At 53.0% G+C, this 18,372-nt stretch overlaps 1 protein-coding gene and 1 pseudogene across 1 annotated transcript in view; one reads left to right on the top strand and one right to left on the bottom strand.

The window, feature by feature from the left end:
• Window positions 1–5,886: 5,886 nt before the first annotated feature.
• On the bottom strand, window positions 5,887–6,005 carry LOC121453726 (annotated as a pseudogene).
• A 6,766-nt stretch (window positions 6,006–12,771) lies between these two features.
• The window catches only part of Klf13 (Kruppel like factor 13), a 48,383-nt gene continuing 42,782 nt past the window's right edge, over window positions 12,772–18,372 (top strand). The window contains exon 1 of the mRNA XM_041659698.1: window positions 12,772–13,847. Within this exon, the coding sequence (XP_041515632.1) occupies window positions 13,268–13,847 (580 nt within the window). The 5' untranslated portion in view covers window positions 12,772–13,267. The remainder of the gene's footprint in view (window positions 13,848–18,372) is intronic.

An 18,372-nucleotide genomic window follows, 5' to 3' on the forward strand; every position in this document is an offset into this window, starting at 1 on the left:
GGGAGACCCAAGGAGAAGCTGGGGGTGGATGAGCTGTGGCAGTATAGAAGAGTCACCTGTAGGCCAAGTCACCACGGGCCTCACCATGGGCCTCAGTGCCACAGTCAAACAGGCTTGCTGGCCTGGATATGCCTGGAGGAAACGCAGTATAATCAGGAAAAGACAGAATCTTGCTGTTGGAGGGAGAAAGTCAGAGCCAGTCCCTTCCAGCAGATGATACCTTCCTTCTACCCCTGTGAGGGGACCTGTGCAGTCTAGCCCCCTCGTTTAGGTTCACAATGAAGGACAAATGGGCTCGCAGCCCTCTTAGGAGAGCCTTGGTATCTCAGAGGCTGGCAGGAGAGCCTAGTCAAACCTGCAAGAGTACCTGCTACTTAAGAGAGTTCTCTCAATAGAGCCATTGTCCCACAGCCATGATCAGAAAGTGAGGAGTTTAAGAGGACGCCCTGTGGTGGCTGATGTGGTAGGTGCCATGGGCATCTTCCCAGGGTGGGCATCTTCCCAGGGTTACTCTCTCTCCACTCTCTGGTCCTAGCACTCTGGTGTGGCAAGTACTCACCGCAGCCAACAGGAAGCTGAGGTCTTTGGGAAATCTATTGCTTAGGTGGGGGCGAGTCATCTGCTTTGACCACCTGCCTGGTTTCTGACTTTCACTACAGGCCCTGGGCCAGTGGCAAGCACCTACTGAGGAGCAGGAAACCAAACTCTGGCTGGTGAAGCAGCAATGAGGAGCTTCTAGCCCAAGGAGAGCCACCTTCAGAAACTGGATCACAGGAGACGCTGGTTCTTTACTAGATGGCTGGCCATGTCTGGTTACTTGCAGTCCAATGGGAGACCCTGGCTCTTTAAGAAAGGGTAGACTGTATCCTGTTACTTGCAGCCCAAAACAATAGTGTGTGGTGTGTGATATATATATATATATATATATATATATATATATATATATATAGAGAGAGAGAGAGAGAGAGAGAGAGAGAGAGAACCCAGAGTCATGAGCAGAGCAGGCAAGCCCTAAAGTCCCCACAGTGTTTGTAACGGATAAACTGGGCATATACACTTTGTGACAGTTAGTTTTGACCATTAATTTGACACAATCTAGAATCACCCAGGAAGAACAGAATCTCAATGTCTAGATTAGGCTGGCCTGAGGTAGGAAGATTCACCCTCCTGTGGGCAGCACCAGCTCATGTGCTAGGCCCTTCACTAAATGAAAGCAAAGGGCAGCTGAGCACACTGAGTGGTACACACACACACACACACACACACACACACGCATGCACGCACACACAATCACTGTTTTCTGTTTTGTACAGTGGATACGACTAACTGCTTCAACTTCCTCCCACCTCGATGTCCCTGCATTGATGGACTGTACCATGGAATTGAGTGCAGGGAGCTTTTCCCTAAGTTGCTTAGTTAGGGTGTGTTGTCACAACAGCAGGAGGCAAAGCTAAGACCAACTTGAAATCAGAGTGGAGTTCTGGTTTCTCTGTGTTTTCTGGCTTTTCTGGAACTCGGTCAGTAGACCAGGCTGGCCTTGAATTCACTGAGCTCTGCCCGGCTCTGCCTCTCAAGGGGGAGTAAGCTAAAATCCTTTTTATTCCCTGGCCTTGGGGAGGGGAAGTGCCAGGTCCAGTTCCTCATCACTTCCACAGACCAGTGGCTCGGAGGATTTACAGGAAGTAGCTGGAAGTCACTTCTCATTGCTCTCCTGTTACCTGAAACTCAATGAACTTCGTCTCCGGATTGTTTCCCCGCTCTTCTCCCTTTCCTTGGGGGGAAAGCGCACACTAATCAATGCCCTTGACTGTGTGGGGCCCACTGCTTTACCTGGGAAAGACCAAACAGAAGGCCTGTCACCAGCTGCCAGACAGAGAGCCAACCTCAAGTACTACTGTAGTTTGGAAATATTTTAAAACAGCTGATTTTGTGATAAAGTCAGGCCTAATGATTGCTAATCCCCCCCCCCCCATGTTCCACCCGTGGCAATTCCCAGGGTGGAGGACCTGAAGGGTGGAGTTGTCCAGTCACCATGCTGCCCCGTAGGATGGCTCGCCCAGGCTACACGGGCTTGGCAGTTGACAATCATTCCATGCGCTGACTCTTTGTAACACCAGACACAGCACCAGCAGGTACTCACCTCTGCCCAGGCAAGAAAACTGCTTCTTCTGTGTCTGCCCAGCTCAACTGGCTGCTAGAGCCAGATGCATAGTCCCAGGTGCCACAGCAACCACCAAGGGACAGAGCTACAGTAATCCAAATATCCTTCAAGAACAGGGCTGCTCATCAGATAGGGCCCTCTATTTGATATGCCCTGCAGTTTGATAGACACTGTGCCCATTTGACATACGTTGACATCGGTGGTTAACCAGCTCTCTGAGACTGGGAGTCAGGGCTCCATGATAAGGCCAAGGGACTCCAGATCCAGTCCAGGCTCTGCCTCCCCTGGCCAGTTTTCTCACCCGTGAGCTGGGAGGGAACTGTTCTTTCTTTGTGTGTTAGAATGGTACATGTCCTGGGCTCACTGTGGCTGACCTTGAGCTGGGCAAGAATTGGAGTCAAAAGCATGAAATGCAGCATTTGACCCTCGGCACCGACCCAAGGGAGAGAATTACATGTCATGAATGTCAGATGACCAAGGAGTGGGAGAGGAGGGGACACACACACACAGACACACACACAGAGACACACACATAAGAAGGAAGCATTGTCACTGAGACCAAGCTCTCTGGCATAGTGACTACAGGGTGGGGGTGGGGGCCAATGTCAGTGCCAGGCTTGGGCGTGGGGGCCATCTGCTCATCGGCAATGGAGCTCCTGTCCCACTCTCAATGTCACCCAGTTTCTTGACGGCTCCATCTCGGGAGCACTTCTGGTTTTAATCATTCCCCATGGAAATGCACACCAGATGTGAGGTCAGCTTTCATCAGGAAAATGCGATGAGTTCTTTTGCACTCTGCCAGGCGGGGAGACAGGACACAAGAACAGCTTTCTACGAACTCCCCCGGGGGGCAACAGCTCAGTTTGGTCCCTCTTTACACGTCAACCTGTTAGCCACCGAGAGTAGACTGGCTAGTCCAAGTTCCTCTCCCGACAATCTAATTCTGAAATGGCCAGGTTTGGGGGGGGGTGGTGGCAACACCTTTGGGGGCCCTCTGTGGGCAACCCTTTAGTACTATTGGGACTAAGTCTGAATGAAGAGAGGCAGAGGGGGAAGACCCTGTGGAAAACTTCAAAGCTAATGAGTGAGCCCCAGGCACAGCATGTTATGAAATGTCCTGGCTAACCCGGTCACTTCTGCCTCATTACTGAATGGAACAAAATAGCTGCGTAGTGGTGGCGCATGCCTTTAGTCCCAGCAATCAGAAGGCAGAGACAGGTGGATCTCTGTGAGTTCAAGACCAGCCTGGTCTACAGAGTGAGTTTCAGGACAGCTGGGGCTCCAAAGAGAAACTCTGTCTCAAAAAAACCCAAACAGACAAAGAAAGAAAGAAAGAAAGAAAGAAAGAAGAAAGAAAAAGGAAAGGAAAGGAAGTCGGAAAGAAAGGAAGGGACAAAGGAAGGAAGAGAGGGAGGGAGGGAGGAAGGGGGAGGGAGGGGGGAGGGAGGGAGGGAGGGAAAGAAAAGGAAAAATGGAATAAAAGACGAAGATGACTGCACCTAAAGCTTGGAGAAGATTTTATTATGGATACAAGGGAGAACGCAGACAGAGGAGTCCACGCTGAACATGGCCGGCATACTAAACCAGACCACGAGAGCAGAGAGTGGGAAGGAGAGCAGGAGAGAAACTGCTGAGGAAGAGTAGTTGCCCAGGCTAAAAGGCCAAAATGAATGAGTTGGGGGGGGGGGGGGGAGGAAGGGAAAGGAAAGCCCAGCCTCTAGGAGGGAGTGGTTTAGGGTAGGGGGCGGGGTGAGAAGTGCTGGGAGGAGCCACAGGTACAGTGAGGCTGGGAGAGGGGGCCAGTGTCCGCTTTGATATGTTAATCAAAGGTGAAAAGAGGTGCTAGGCACCTGAGCCATTTGTCCAGGATTTCTGAGTCCAAGCAGTTACACGTGATTGACCGAGGATAATCCTTGGGTACTCTGCAACGGAGGGAGGATGATGCTAAGCGCTGGCATCTTGCATCCCGACCAAAGACAACTCTATGGTATGAAGTGCAACCCTTACTCCTGGCACCAACCCCTAATTTCACACTTTTGTTGTTTTTCTTCCACACTCCCACCTTCTACCTTATATTCATGGTAGTCTAATTAGATAGACCCCAAATTATAGATTAAACACAGTGACTGTCCAGGAGGACCAGGAGGATGCTCGTGAAAAGGTTGCTAGGCCTGCTTTCTCCTATTTGGTTCCCTTCAAGCCCTGGAGCTTTGTCGTAATGATTACAGCTTCTTAGTGGTGGGCAGGAAGATGAAGCATAGAGGGGGCTGTAGTTTGCATATTGAATACACCCCAAAGTCATTGGGTGTTTGTGTAAGGTTCCATCCCTAGCATGGTGGTAACAGGAAAGGGGGGGCCTTTAAGAGGTGGGACTTCAAGGGAGTTGTTAAAGTCACTGGGGAGATTTACAGAGCCAAACCATGAATTTCAGCGTTTGCCTCACCACCTGCTCCTGCCCCTAAGCACTGCTTGCCACAGGCCCAAAGCCGCAGCCAAGAGACCAAATTGTGATCCAAAAGAAAGCCTATTCCTCGGTGCTGTGTGCCAACAAAGTCAATTAACACAAAGATATAATCCCCTCCAAGCCCCAGCGAAGAGGTAGGGCAGCTCTCCTCATATGCAAATTTCCAGAGCTCAGTGGCCCAGGTCACACCTCATGGCAAAGGTACAAGAGCCATGTGGTCATGGCAACTGTGGAAAGGGGTTTCTGATTTTAACTTTTTTCCTGCGTCAAGTTATAAATCGTCCCTCTGTCTCCATTGGGATACTTTGTGGATAAAAAGTCCAAGTCTGAGGCATTGCAAGTTTCCTGGGAAGATGCAATGCTGTGGCCTTTCAGTTGCTTCGAGGTGACTTTTAGCATTTAAGGGAATGCTGAGTAACGAGCCGGTACGTCTTATTGTTTAGGGAATAATGACAAGGAAGGCCGAGACAGTTGTTTTCGGTTGGCGGCTGGCAATGCAAGTGTGGCAGACTGGGTTTGCTTCTACCAGAATGTCCTCATGGCTCACACAGCATGCGATATGTATTCTCGCTGCCGCTGCTGCTGCATAAGGAATGGCCCAGGGTTTTAAGACAAACCCTCTGTCCTCTCATGGGGGGGGGGGGGCACTGTTTTCTGCTCAGGGTCAACAGGGATGAAGATCAAACTGCCTGGCCAGTTTCGTTCTGGAATGGGGTCCTGGTCTACACCTGGTGGCCCTTTAGAAATCTGTTCTTCGGAGCTGTGGGCCAAGGATCCCTTTCTGGTCAGCTGTGAGCCAGGGGCCACTTTTAGCAACCAGAGGCCACCCTTGTTTCCCATGGGGAGCCACTCAATTTCTCAGCCACAGGCCAGAAACTTCCTTACTCTCATTCCTGTCCAGCTTCTAGTCTTTCCATCGCCCAGTCTGTGATCTCTCTGACCGCCAGTCTCTAACTTGTGGCTGAACTCAATTCTGGCTTTCAGTTTCTGACCCCTAACCTGTAATCTTCAGTCTCCCAGCCCTCCATTTCTAGCCTCCTTGGACTGGTGGATTCTCTGACACACACACACACACACACACACACACACACACACACACTCCATCTCTGACCTTTGACCTCAGGACCTAGACTGAACAAGCTCAGGTTGACTGACTGACTGGCTTGCATTCTTTCCTATTATCTCCTTAACCTAACACCAACTGATTAGGGGGCATCAATTGCATTTCTTTTTTTTTTTAAATTTATTTTTATTTTTTTAAAGCCTACAGTACCCGGTATTTTCAGGCGGTCTCCCATCCAAGCACTAACCAGGCCTGACCCTGCTTAGCTTATGAGATCAAATGAGATCGGGCGTGTTCAGGGTGGTATGGCCGTAGACATCAATTGCATTTCAAAAGCCCTAGAAAACACTGGATTAGGGGCGGTGGGGTGTTGCCTGCTAGAATCCCGCCTGCTGCAGCATTGCTATTTGAGGTTTTCAGTTTGGGGTGTTGTCTGTGGCTTTCTCCTTAGGCGCACGTGGGTGTGACTCTTTGCCCTTCTGCCTGTTCCAGGCCCACACCTCAGCGCCCTTTGCAAAACTGATTAGATTATGATCCCTTTGCTCATTATTACTTCACCACAGTGAAGATATTTCTGCTGAAGCAAAGTTTTCTGTCCATTTCGTTTTCTAATTATTTCAACTCCACATTTTCCGTCAGTGCTTGCAGTTAGGCCTGTGGCCCTGGAAACCACAGGTGCTTTACTGCTCTGGACGATTCCTGCCTTCAGAGCCACAGTGGCCTTTTCCTGTAGTCTATCCAGATCAGGGTTATAAAACACAATAGCCTGGGCTGGAGAGATGGTTTGTAGATTAAGAGCCTTTGCTGCTCTTGCAGAGGACCAGGGTTCGGTTCCCAGCACCAACACGGGGCTCACAATCATTTGTAACTCCAATTCCAGGGCATCAGATGCCCTCTTCTAGTCTGCTCAGGCACCAGGCATATTGATACATATAAAATAAATAAATCATATATATATATATATATATATATATATGCATAGCCTGTGGAGGGTACAGACAGTAGAAGTCCATTTTTCACAGCTTTGTAGTATGGGAAGTCCAGGATCAGGGTACTGGAAGGTTCCATGTCAGGAAGGGATCTGACTACTGGGCACACATGGTATATGTGTGGGTTCCTCTGGAGTCTCCTGGTTGTTGGTTGAGACATGTATGACTTTGCTCTGTAGCCCAGGTGGCTATAAACTCACTGTCCTGCTGGGATTATAGATGACATGTGCCACCATGCTCAGCTCTAGAACCTCTCTCTCTCTGTCTCTCTCTCTCCCTCCCTCCCTGTCCCTCCCTCCCTCCCTCCCTTCTTTTCTCTCTCTCTCTCTCTCTCTCTCTCTCTCTCTCTCTCTCACAGTAATTCCCAGTATAATCCTGGCTGTGTTGGAACTTGCTCGGTAGACCCAGTTAGCCTTGAACCCACATAGATCTGACTCCCAAGTGAGAGCCACCATTGCCAGGCTAGCACCAATTCTTTTAAAACTAGACAGTCTGAAAAGGCTAAGGTCAGACCCCAGCCAATGGAGTGGGAGGGAGGACACAGTCACTAAAGCCAAGTGCACCTGTCTCAGTGTGCGTGCTCCTCTGGGCACACCCTCTAGATCTGTGGTAAATTTTTACCTTGTTGATACTCTGATTGGAGCGGTGTGTGTGTGTATGTGTGTGCTTCATGACCCAAATCTGATTTCTAACACAGATAAGACCTTAACTCTATTTTGAGAAGACGGTAGTGCCAAGGCATCTATCTGTAAGTTGGCACACAGCTGGGACTCAAACAACCCCTGCTTTAATCTTATGCACAAAAGGAGTGGCTTGAGGGGACTGCTCAGCCCCTCAGAAGGACATAGTTGCCAATGTCTACTTCATGAGATAGTGGAAAAGGAGAAACCCTAGGACTAGGGCAAGGGGCCTGAGAGTTACTGAAGGAAGATTTTGTTTTTCTTCATGGCGGAGGCACTCTCTGCCCAGCAAGACTGCAGGGTTGTTATGGATTCTGTCTGTTCCATGCCCCCCTGAATTGGGCTGTATTGTGGTGTTACTCTGTCCCAAGACTGTGTGACCCCATGAGGTTGGCCATCGGTAAGGACAGTCATGGCTATGTCTCAGTGTAGTGGAGAAGACAAGAAGTTGGAGCCATTTGAAATTTAGGTTCACTCTTCTTTTAACAACTCTTTTTAAAGAGATTTCTTTTTACGTGTTTCCCCCATATGTATGTTTGTGTTCTAAGTGCAGGCCTAGTGCCCTTGGAAGTCAAAAGAAGGGGTCAGATCCCATGGAACTGGAATCATGGGTGGTTCTGAGCAACCATACGGGTGCTAGGAAGGGAAACTGAGTCTTCTGCAAGAGCCACAAGTGAGCCAGGTGGTACACGCCTTTAATCCCAGCACTCGGGAAACAGAGAGAGGTGGATCTCTGTGAGTTCGAGACCAGCCTGGTCTAGAGAGTGAGTGCCAGGACAGCCAGGGCTGTTACACAGAGAAATCTTGTCTTGGAAAAAAAAAGGAAAAAAAGAAAGAGCCACATATAGCCCCACAACAACTCATTTTTGTGGGCACTCACACATTCCCAGAAAACAGCATTCACCCCTTCTGAGGTTGGTACTCTCACGGACCTACCTACCCACACTTAGGTCCCACCTATTAAAGGTTCTGTCCTTTTTTTTTTTTTTTTTTTTTTTTGGTTTTTCAAGACAGGGTTTCTCTGTAGCTTTGGAGCCTGTCCTGGAACTCACTCTGCAGACCAGGCTGGCTTTGAACTCACAGAGATCTGCCTGCCTCTGCCTCCCAAGTGCTGGGATTAAAGGTATGCCACCGCCGCCCGGCAGTTCTGTCATTTCTTAATACCACCTATAAGATAGTGAGGGATGGGGTACTGACAACATTCTTTTAAATTATAGGCCTCTTGACCACGAGGAACCACATGGGCTATATGAAGAAATCAGATCATCCTGCAGAGGTGCTGGGCTTTAAGCTGCATGCCACACAACGTGTCTCAGTGAATTCCCTCCATTCCAGATTAAAAAGGCACTTCAGATTGGGTCAGGCCACCCAGAGAGGAGCTGTAGTTTATGTAGGGAGAGGAGGTAAGCGACACAGCAAGGCTAACATTCCTCCTTTTCCTCTGCCATGGCAACCAGCACACTGCAGACAGAGGCTGTTCTATCCACCTCCTGATCACAGGCACCTCCTGATGGATGTGCAATACGCCAGAAACAGAGATCTGCAGCACAGCCGGGCCCTTCTGACTGGTGGAGGATGCTGCCACTCCGAGCTCTTGAGCAAGCATCAGGGCAGCTCCTGGCTGGAGCTTCCTCTCCGCTCTACCCTCTGTCTAATGCCTTGCTTCCCAGATCATATGCCCTTTTCTCGTCCTTCTCATTTTGGTGACTCATGACCTCAGGTAGCTCCTATCATGAGAAAGGATCCATTTCCCCATAAAGGGGAAGGCAACTTTTTGAAACCACTTGCATCTAAAAATGCAGTCAGACTGTGTAACGGAGTTTCTGTCTGTTAGAGACAACATACACCACCATGATCCCTGAGGACTCCCTAATAGAGTGCTACCACTTCCAACGTGCCAACTATGGCAATGATCACAGAGTAATGAATTACTTTACCTGGGGTGTTGGTACAAAAAGCCTACTGTGCTGTCAGTCATCCAAAGGCATAGCACAGAAACACCTTGTATCTGTTACTCTAATCAGTGTATATTCCTCCTGAAAGACTGATGTAAAATAGTGTGTTAGCTTTGTTGCCATAACAATATCTAGGATGAATTGCAAAACAGGAAATAGTTTTGGCTTTGGTTTGTTTTTTTCAAGACAGGAACTCTCTGTGTAGCCCTGACTGCTGGCCTTGAACTCACAGAGATCTGTCTGCCTCTGTCCCCGAATTCTGGGATTAAAGGCATGTGCCACTACTGCCCCACCCAGAAAACAGTTATTTTGGCTCACAGTTTTAGAGATCTTTTCCCTTCTCTTCTGTCCACTTTATGTTGCTGTGAATTCTTTCTGGTTAATGCTCTCTCCCAGTCTTTGCCCTGAAGACTTGGCCATTTATATGTTTGCTACTTTCTTTTAAAGCTCCAAGAATGCTTTCTGTTACTCCCTACTATGTCCTCACACTTATTTCCCTTTTGCAGATTGTGATATCCTTTTACGTCTCTCTATTGATATTACGTGGTTGTTTCCTATAACTTACTTTAAAAACAAACAAAAAGCAAAACAAAAACGTACTGAGGTTTGCATGCATTTCCTGATGCAGGCTTTCTTGACAGGTCTGGTCAGCTTATCTGTCCACTCCCATTTGTCTGGGAATGACTGAGATCAATCAGAAGTTCTGTGCCAAGTGGCATCTTTCAGTGTGGCCTTCTCCGTAGTATGTTAATTGGACATTTGAGCAGCCATGGATTAAAAAACGTGCTGAGGGTTCCCATTGGCCTGGCTTGTTCAGCCCAAAAACCTCTCCTAGGCTCCTGGCTCCCTGTGCCACTAAACCCCTGAAAGGGGCTTGTAGACATCAGTAGACACATGTGCACTTAATCCTGGTCCCAGTGCTGTGCCACTGCCTCTGCCGCTGTGTTCAAGGACCTGTCTTTAGATAGACACAGCTTTTCCTTAGAGGAAGGGGGCTGCTGTAAGACAGCACAGGGCATCTGAGCATCTCTGGGAAAAGACTCTTGGGCAGCCATTCTTATTTCAAAGCCCCATTCCCTTCCACATCCAGAGGTGCCTAGTGCCACCATTTGCAAACCTTCTGAGGAAACTTGCCTTCCTATTTCAGGCTTTCATTTTCGTGAGTCTGTGGGGACTTTTTAGCTTTACTGCCTGCTGCTGCTTCCTCTCCTGTTTCTGTCCTTGTCCATCTTTGTCTCATAGTAGAGATTTTTGTCTTATAGTTGGGATTGTTTCAGAGGCTCCGAGTGGCAGTTCAAGTCGACGCAACTACCACCTTCACCCCATAACCTCACCCATCCTTAGTGTTTTCATGACTCATTGCTCTCACTTGGTCCAACCTGTTGTATTTCCCCCCCTCGTTTCCAGCTAAAAAGAACTCCCCTTACTCTCACTTACCTATGTATGCCTTTGTTGTCAAAATCTTACTAGTAAGGAAACAAGGGCCCATAGTTATGAGCTGTTCACTGGAGAGCAGAACTGTACCCCCTAGGATATTTCCATCTGTGCTTGGGACAAGAAACGCCAGGCTTGAGACTCCAATCATTATGTTCTCCGTGAGTGAACTTTTCAAAAATCATTAGGGATGCTGACTGTTGTCCCTAAAATGCCCCGCGTGCACAGGGGAAACCCTTTGGGAGGCCACTATCAAAAGGAAGCTTGGATGGGGCGCATCAGAGCAACGGTCCATTGACTCAAGCTACCAAAGAAGCCTATGACTAGGCCTATAATAGTGCATCCCTAGGAAGGTTCACCAGTGCAGGTAGAAGCCACAAGGACAGCACTAAACTGCAGAATTCCCCTGGTTGCAGAGGGTCAGGAAAGAACACATGGTCGGAAAGGCGGTGTAGGGGCCAGCTCTTTCCCAATGAAATGACTGCCTGTGGCATGTGGTGGGAACAGAGGAACATTCTGAGTCATCACTTGGTCAGGACACAGTCTCTTAAATGTCATCAACACAATCTGCCTGGAACAAAGATGACGACTTTCTGCCAAGTCGAGACCCTCCTTCAGAGCCCTGATCCAGCTTCTCCACGAGACAGCAGCCCAATGGTGAGGAAATTGAGGGTATGTGATGTGGTAGCACTCGGGGGGGGGGGGGGGGTGCTCAGAGGTTAACATTAGTTTCACAACTGAAAATCCCTAATTGCTCAGTTTCCCGTGATTAACATAAGTAAAAGAACTTGAAGTCAGAACCATGGTTCTTCATTTTGCCAGTGAGGTGACTGTCTCTGCTTTAGTCCACTAGGGTGGACCATCGGACGGCCTCCCAGACTTGCTGGTGAATTACGTGTTTGGCACCACCCACAATGAAAAAGCAGAGGCTGCTGACCCTGTTTTCACAGGTCAAAGACCAGCTGTGACCAGCTCCCGAAAAGTACATTAAGATCGGTTCAAAAGCAGTAGGAAGCTATCGTCTCTCTCGCTGACGGCCTAGCATATTCCGAGAGAAAGAATATGAATGTGTGTGTCTAGACTTTAGAGCAAGGTGGCCTGGTTGGAAGGACCCGGCGGGGCGCAGCTGAGCATTTCCTTTAGAGGCCCAGACAGTGGATGGGTGGGGCGCCCTGGGCGGGGTCCTCGCAGCTGGTGGTGTTTGAAGCCTCCACGACCGCGGTGGGAGAGGGGCGGCCTGGAGAAGTTGGCAGCAGGCCTGGGGCAGGAAGGGGGAGAAAGGGGCCCCGCGTTCCCTGAACAGCCGCGACCGCAGCCCCAGCACGTAGCTCACTCTCTCAGCACTGGCAGTAGTGGGCCCTGCACCAGCCAGGTTAACATAGGCTCAAGGGCAGCGCGGCCGCGCGGGGGCGGGGCGGCCCGGGTGGTGACTTGGATCCCGACTGGGTTGCGCCGAGGACTGGAGCTCGATAGGGGCAGCGTGTGGAGGTGGCAGGAGGCTGCAACACAAGCCCAGCCACCAGAGAACGCTGCGGTGGGGTGAGGAGGGGCGGTATCCCGCCCATAGGCGAGGCCGGCCGCCTGGGTCCCGGCGAGACCGACACGCCACCTCCCTCGCGCTCCTAGCGGGCGGAGCGACCACAGGGTGCCCTCCGCAGCCTTGCCATCCTCGCGCCACCCACGGCTGCCTGTGCACAAAAAAACGCTGGCACGGAAAGGCCCGGCAGGGTTCCCGCTGCGGGAGGCACGCGCCCCAGCCCTGCGCCGCTACACCGTGGCCCGCCACCCTCGAACGTCGTGCGTCACCGTGCCCCGCGCTGGGCTCCGATTTCCGCCCCTCCTCCTGCCGGTTCAGGGGCACGCCCACTGGCGCGCGCAGGTCCCGCGGCCAGTAGGGCCCTCTGGAGGCCCGGATTGGCGAGATAGAGTACTCAACAGCCAATGGTGGTCGCGTATGCCGCCGGCCACGCCCCTCCCAAGGCGCGGGCGCGCGACCGCACTGTCCCTCTGGTGCGCGCTCCAGGCTCCCCGCCCCCTTCGTGCGCGCTGCTCCCTGCGGCCGCTGCCGCCTGTAACCTGCGCCGCCAGGATGTGGCTGGGGGCTGACGTCGGGTCCAGATGTGGCCCCGGCCCCGCCCACCCCCGGGGCCGGTCCGCCCACACCGAGCCGCGGCGCGCACGGAGGCTGTCCCGCCTGCCACAATGCACGGTGGAACTACGACCGCAACTTGCAGGGGTCGCGCCTAACATCGCCGCTCGACATCCATGAGACAAGCCGGCCCTGACGCCGCACGCGGACCCTCTTCGTCGGAGCCCCCCATGCGCTTACCCTCCAGTACCCGGCCAGGCGGACGCGGAGCCGCGCGGGTGACGGCAGAAGCGGCTGCGCGCCCAGCCTAGCCCAGCCCAGCCGGAGAAGAGGGCGCGCCGCGCCCCCGCCCCCCGCCGCTCTCCGGAGGCCGTGGGTGCGGATGCGCCGCTGACGACTCCTGCGAGAGCACCGCGCTCCCGAGCCCACAGCATGGCAGCCGCCGCCTATGTGGATCACTTTGCCGCCGAGTGCCTCGTGTCTATGTCCAGCCGCGCAGTCGTGCACGAGCCGCGGGAAGGGCCTGAGCCCCGGCCCGAGGGCGCGGCCGCCGCCGCCCCCACACTGCCCCTCGTTGACGAGCGCTGCGACGGCAAGGACAGCGCCTCGCTTTTCGTGGTGGCGCGGATCCTAGCGGACCTCAACCAGCAGGCACCGGCGCCCGCCCCCGCGGAACGCCGAGAAGGGGCCGCTGCCCGCAAGGCGAGGACCCCCTGCCGCCTGCCGCCCGCGCCCCCTGCGCCACCGCCCGCCCCAGAGCCCGCCTCCCCCGGACAAGCAGGCGCGCCGGCCGCGCCCCCCAGCCCCGCGTGGAGCGAGCCCGAGGCGGCTCTGGAGCCGGAGCCCGGCCCCGCGGGGAGCGGCGAGCCCGGCCTCAGACAAAGGGGTCGGCGGGGCCGGAGTCGCGCGGACCTCGAGTCCCCGCAGAGGAAGCACAAGTGCCACTACGCGGGCTGCGAGAAAGTTTACGGGAAATCTTCGCACCTCAAGGCGCACCTGAGAACTCACACAGGTCAGTGGGGCAGCACGAACGCCGCGAACGAGCGGACTAGGGACTGCTCGGGGACAGCCACGCCCCCAGAGCTCTCGGCCCAGCGCAAGAGGGGCCGGGGGCGGGGAGCCGTGAGCTGAGGGCGATCGCGGCCGCGCCCCTGCCCTGGTGCTCCGGCCTCGCGTGACGCTGGCCGGCTAGGGCGCTCGGAGCCGGCGCCCTCTCGGCGACCGCGCCCCCATCGGGCACGCCCCCTCCCGGGTTCTTGGGGCGGGGCCGCGGGGTGTATGTCGTCATCCCGGGCTGCGGGCGGCGCGGGCAGGTGCGCTCGAGGTTGCGGGGGGGGGGGATTGGGGGGCGGCGCGCCACGATTGGGGCGTGGGTGCTCCCGGGGCTGGAGCCTCGCCATCCTCTCCCCAAGCCTCCGGGTACTCTCTGGCTAGGGAGGGGCCGGCCCGCGCGGGCGAAGTTCACCCGGGGACATGGATCCCTTCAGCCACTCGGCACATTCTTCGCTCTCTTCTTCCTGTAATTTTTCCAGCGCTCTAAGGTTTAATTTGTCGCAACCCGACCCAGCGGCGGCCCTGGCCGCCGCGGGGGGCGGTCCCAGTCCTCACTCCCCACCCGCGGCTCTTTGTAGGCGCCCCAGCCCATCCGGCCGGCGGGGGCGCGCCTGGTCGCAGGGGGGCTGTGCTTTCTCTACGAAGGCGCGATCTCTTCACTGCCCTTTCTGGTCCAACTTTCACCTGCTCCTGGACTGACGGTGGCACCTGTACCAGGGCGGCCGGTCAGAGCCTGTAACCTGGGGTGGCGTAGGGTCACTCGGTTCTGTGGTTCCCGGGCATCGCTTCGCCGCGCTGGGGCCCGACTCTTGGTAGTTGATTCATATATATGGAAGCCCTTCCCCTCGTGTTTGGCTTTAACACAGCAGTGCAAACCTTTAACTGCATTTCCTTCAAGCTCACGGAAACTCTTCTGTAACACTTAACTCTTTTTTTACAGCTTTTATTTTTACAGCCTTGAGGCAAGTTCACTGCAAAAACACTTAGTTCCGTTGCTTTGTTACCAGGGGCTGTACTTTTTTTTGTTGTCAAAACAGTTGAGTGGCCGACCAAAAAGCACGGGAAAACACTGAAGCTGTGGGGGCTGGAGCTCAAGGCCTTTCTGGCCGTACATCCGTAACGGGGCGTGCCCGAGCTCTGTCTACTTCTAAGCTAGGGGTTCCCAGGCGAACTTTTACCGCAGAGGCGGGGGTGGGTTGGTTGGTCCCAGCTCTAGGCTTTGACCGCTCAAACCGCGTGGCAGGTGACTGGATTGAATGAAGGCCGGGCCATTTCCAGGCATTCCGAGTCAAAATTGGTGGTGTGCGAGCCCAGTAGGTGGGTGGGGTTTATGTAGGGCTCCCAGTTGTGCTAGGAAAAGCTGCCGCCGGGGTGGGTGTGGCCGTGGGGGAGGAGCAGAGCGGGGTTCAGAACCTGATGAACCAAGAGTGCTTGGGTGGGGTTTGGGGTGTTCGGCCACCAACTATCGGATTGAGAAATCTTGGTGCAGAATATTTCACTGTGACTTCCCACTTGCAGATCTGGTGAAATGCAGAGGGCTTTTCTGAAGGGAGGGGCTGGCTGTCGTGGGCGGGTTGGGTCCAAGATGTTTTCCTGGTTGCCTCGCTTATCCTTTCAGTTGGCGTTTAGAAAACGTTTGGGGGCGCTGAGGACCGCGTCTTCCGTAGAGGGAGGGAACCATTCTCTCCGGAGCGCCAGGAAGCTCAGAGCAGGTAGAAGAGGCTAGAGCCGGCCTTCTTTTGAGTGCCAGTAGTGTGCTATAGACCAAGGGTAGGCAACGGGGGCCGCCCTCCTTGGGAGCTGAGATTAGAGGGAGGCGCCACCTTCAGGTAACCGTAGGGTTCTAGGCCCTCTAGAGGGGGGGGGGGGGTTCGAAGTCTAGGCTGCGTTTTATTTGGTACCCAGGTGAGTCCATGAGGATAGTTGCATCTCTCAAATGCTTGCCGCTTGCCTCTGGGTGGAGTCTGGTTCAACCTCTGGGAAGCCATTGCCTACCTTAACTGTGCTTAAATGCAGAGTGTGTTGGGTACAGAAGGGAGAATCCAGCAAGGTGGTCCCAGGGCCTTCCACGTAGGCTTTGGTTCTGGGGTGGTTGTGGTTTGGTTTGGGTCTGGGTCACAGCGGGCAGCGGCTGACTGAGGCCATGCCACATTAACTCCGCCCCAATACCCAATAATAGTTTTTGGCAGGAGTGATTATTATAGCTACCTTAGTTAACAGGTAGCCAGCCGCTCTGTGGTGTGTGGCTGTTCCCAAACCTCGCCGTGGTTTGGTGACATGTGCCATGACCACCCGGAAAGGTGGTGTGGGGGCTGTATGTTTAGTGCCTTTGGGAAGGGCAAGGGTCCCTAGCCAGGGCTTTCCTTTGATGTGGGCACCTGTACAGTTGTTTGCAAAGAGCTGCCTGCCCCTCTTGCTTAGCTCCCTAAGTTCTGTGGACCCCTGCCTCTCCCATCTCAGGAGTTGATGTTCCGGCAAATGCCATAATCCAAGCCACTTGTTTATGTAATTGGAACCTCTCAGCCCGTACTTGGGAGGTTTGCTAATCTTACTTTTGGAGGAGCGGTAAGGCCAGGAGCAGGTGGTTTTGGATGCCAAAGGATTTGAGGTGGAAATGGAGGACGTCAGAAAATCTACTCCATTGAACAGCAAGCCTCCTGCATCTGGAGACTCCTACCCCGAATAGATCCCTACTACTTCTTTGTTCCCATTAAGAATTGTTTTCAGAATTATTTCATGTTTTTATTTTTGTAGCACATAGAGCCTTTGTATGCTCCCTGAGCTGGCAGGGCTATTTAGTGGCTCCCAGGGCACCCAGAGGAAGGTAAGCACAGGATTGGGCATAGTCCTTTGCTGGAGGCAGGAGTAAGGTTTGTGGTTGGAGTGGGGATAGAAAAGTAGAATAAGATCCGTCTCACCTGTTTCCTGAATTAATTCACTGGTAGGGGTTAGCCTGCAAAATTATCCTTCCCCACTGACGTGGGGATTTGATCCTTCATGGAGTTCTTGGACAGTGTATTTCAGCCTCCTCCCTGCAAAGTGCACTCTGACCTCAGAGCCTCCTTTCCAAGATGTTGCTGGCCCCTCTTCCCACTGGTACTCTCTGACATAACTGCCCAGAAGTCAGTTTGTCTGAGCAGAGGATGGCTTGGGCAGAACTTCTTCTACCCAGGGTAGAGCCAAGCCTCTTGGTGGGCAGCCCTTTGTTCAGGAACACGCCTATACCAATGGTCCTTCCCTAGTCCCCAGACTGCCAGTGGCCTCTTAGGAACCTTTACAAGTAGCACAGAGAACCGTCTCCCAGCTGTGTATCGCACCCTGCACTGAGCGCCTCTCCGGTCATCCTCTGTGGATTTGCATGTGTGCACACCGCAGTAACATCTAAGAAGGGCATGAATGGGATGCTGGGCAGGGTTTGTTCCACGTGTCTACTACTTCAGGAGACAGTGTTGTTCTTTGTGGTATGAGTGTTCAATGGTATGGCCAGGCCATGACTTAATGGGACCTGTTACCCATCGAAAGCGCAGGATTTGGTTCTGCTGTCTCTAGAGTAGGTGACGAATCTGATGCAGAGGAGAGGGGGGTTCTGTAGAGACCTGGTGACATTACTCACAGTGTCCACGATGTTGCACTTTGGTCCCCTGGGCAGAGGGAGAAGAGACTGGCTGTACCTCCACCGTCTTTGAGAAGAGTTTTTATTTCGAGTTCTTCTTTTCTCAGGTAGAGCTTTAGAGTCCAGACCCACATTAAATAAACTCTTGAGACCAGGCTCCCTCCCACATGCTCTGAGCCTGCTCTCCCGGCTTCCACAGCTCTGGCTTTTCCAGTCCTTTGGAAGTGCTCACCAGTGTTCCTTTCCTGTGGCAGTGACGTGAGCCTCCTTGCACAGAGGCTGCTTGCCTGACAGAGGGCTGGGGTGTGCTGACCAGCAAAAGCAAGTCATAGGCTAGAGCTCACTGCAGAAGAGGCCTTGGATCTGGGATACACGGTGCTGGATACAGTCCTTCAGTCCTCCAGAGAGGGCCTCTGCTGTGCAGTCATCAAAATGAACTTGTGATAGCCTTTCTGCCCCCAGGTACTGCTTGCTCCTGCTACCTATATCCTGTGGTTTCTTGCTTCTTAGATGTGGCAAAGCAAAGGGACAAGGTAAATTGTATCCCAAAGCTGCTAAAGGTGAGAGAGGAAACAAAAAGAAAGTTCTCACGTACACACTTGTGGATGTGTGTGCATTTAAATACATACCTGAAGAAACCCAAGGAGCGCAGTGCTGAGGTGTGTCTGTGGTGCTGTCGAAGGGGGGTACACCGTCCCTGCTGCCGGCACCCCTGGGACCTGCACAAACCAATGTTCTCATAGATTTTCAGATACCAGTGTGTTAAAGTGTATCCAGTTTCTACTTTAATAAGGCAGTTTAAATGGTCCTTGAGAGCATCTAGAGCTAGTGGTTCTCAACCTTAAAACCATAAAGTTATTTTCACCGCTAC

The sequence above is a fragment of the Microtus oregoni genome, unplaced genomic scaffold, assembly GCF_018167655.1.
Source record: "Microtus oregoni isolate MIOR12 unplaced genomic scaffold, Mior012 000000F_ref0000247, whole genome shotgun sequence".
NCBI classification, from domain to species: Eukaryota; Metazoa; Chordata; class Mammalia; order Rodentia; family Cricetidae; genus Microtus; species Microtus oregoni.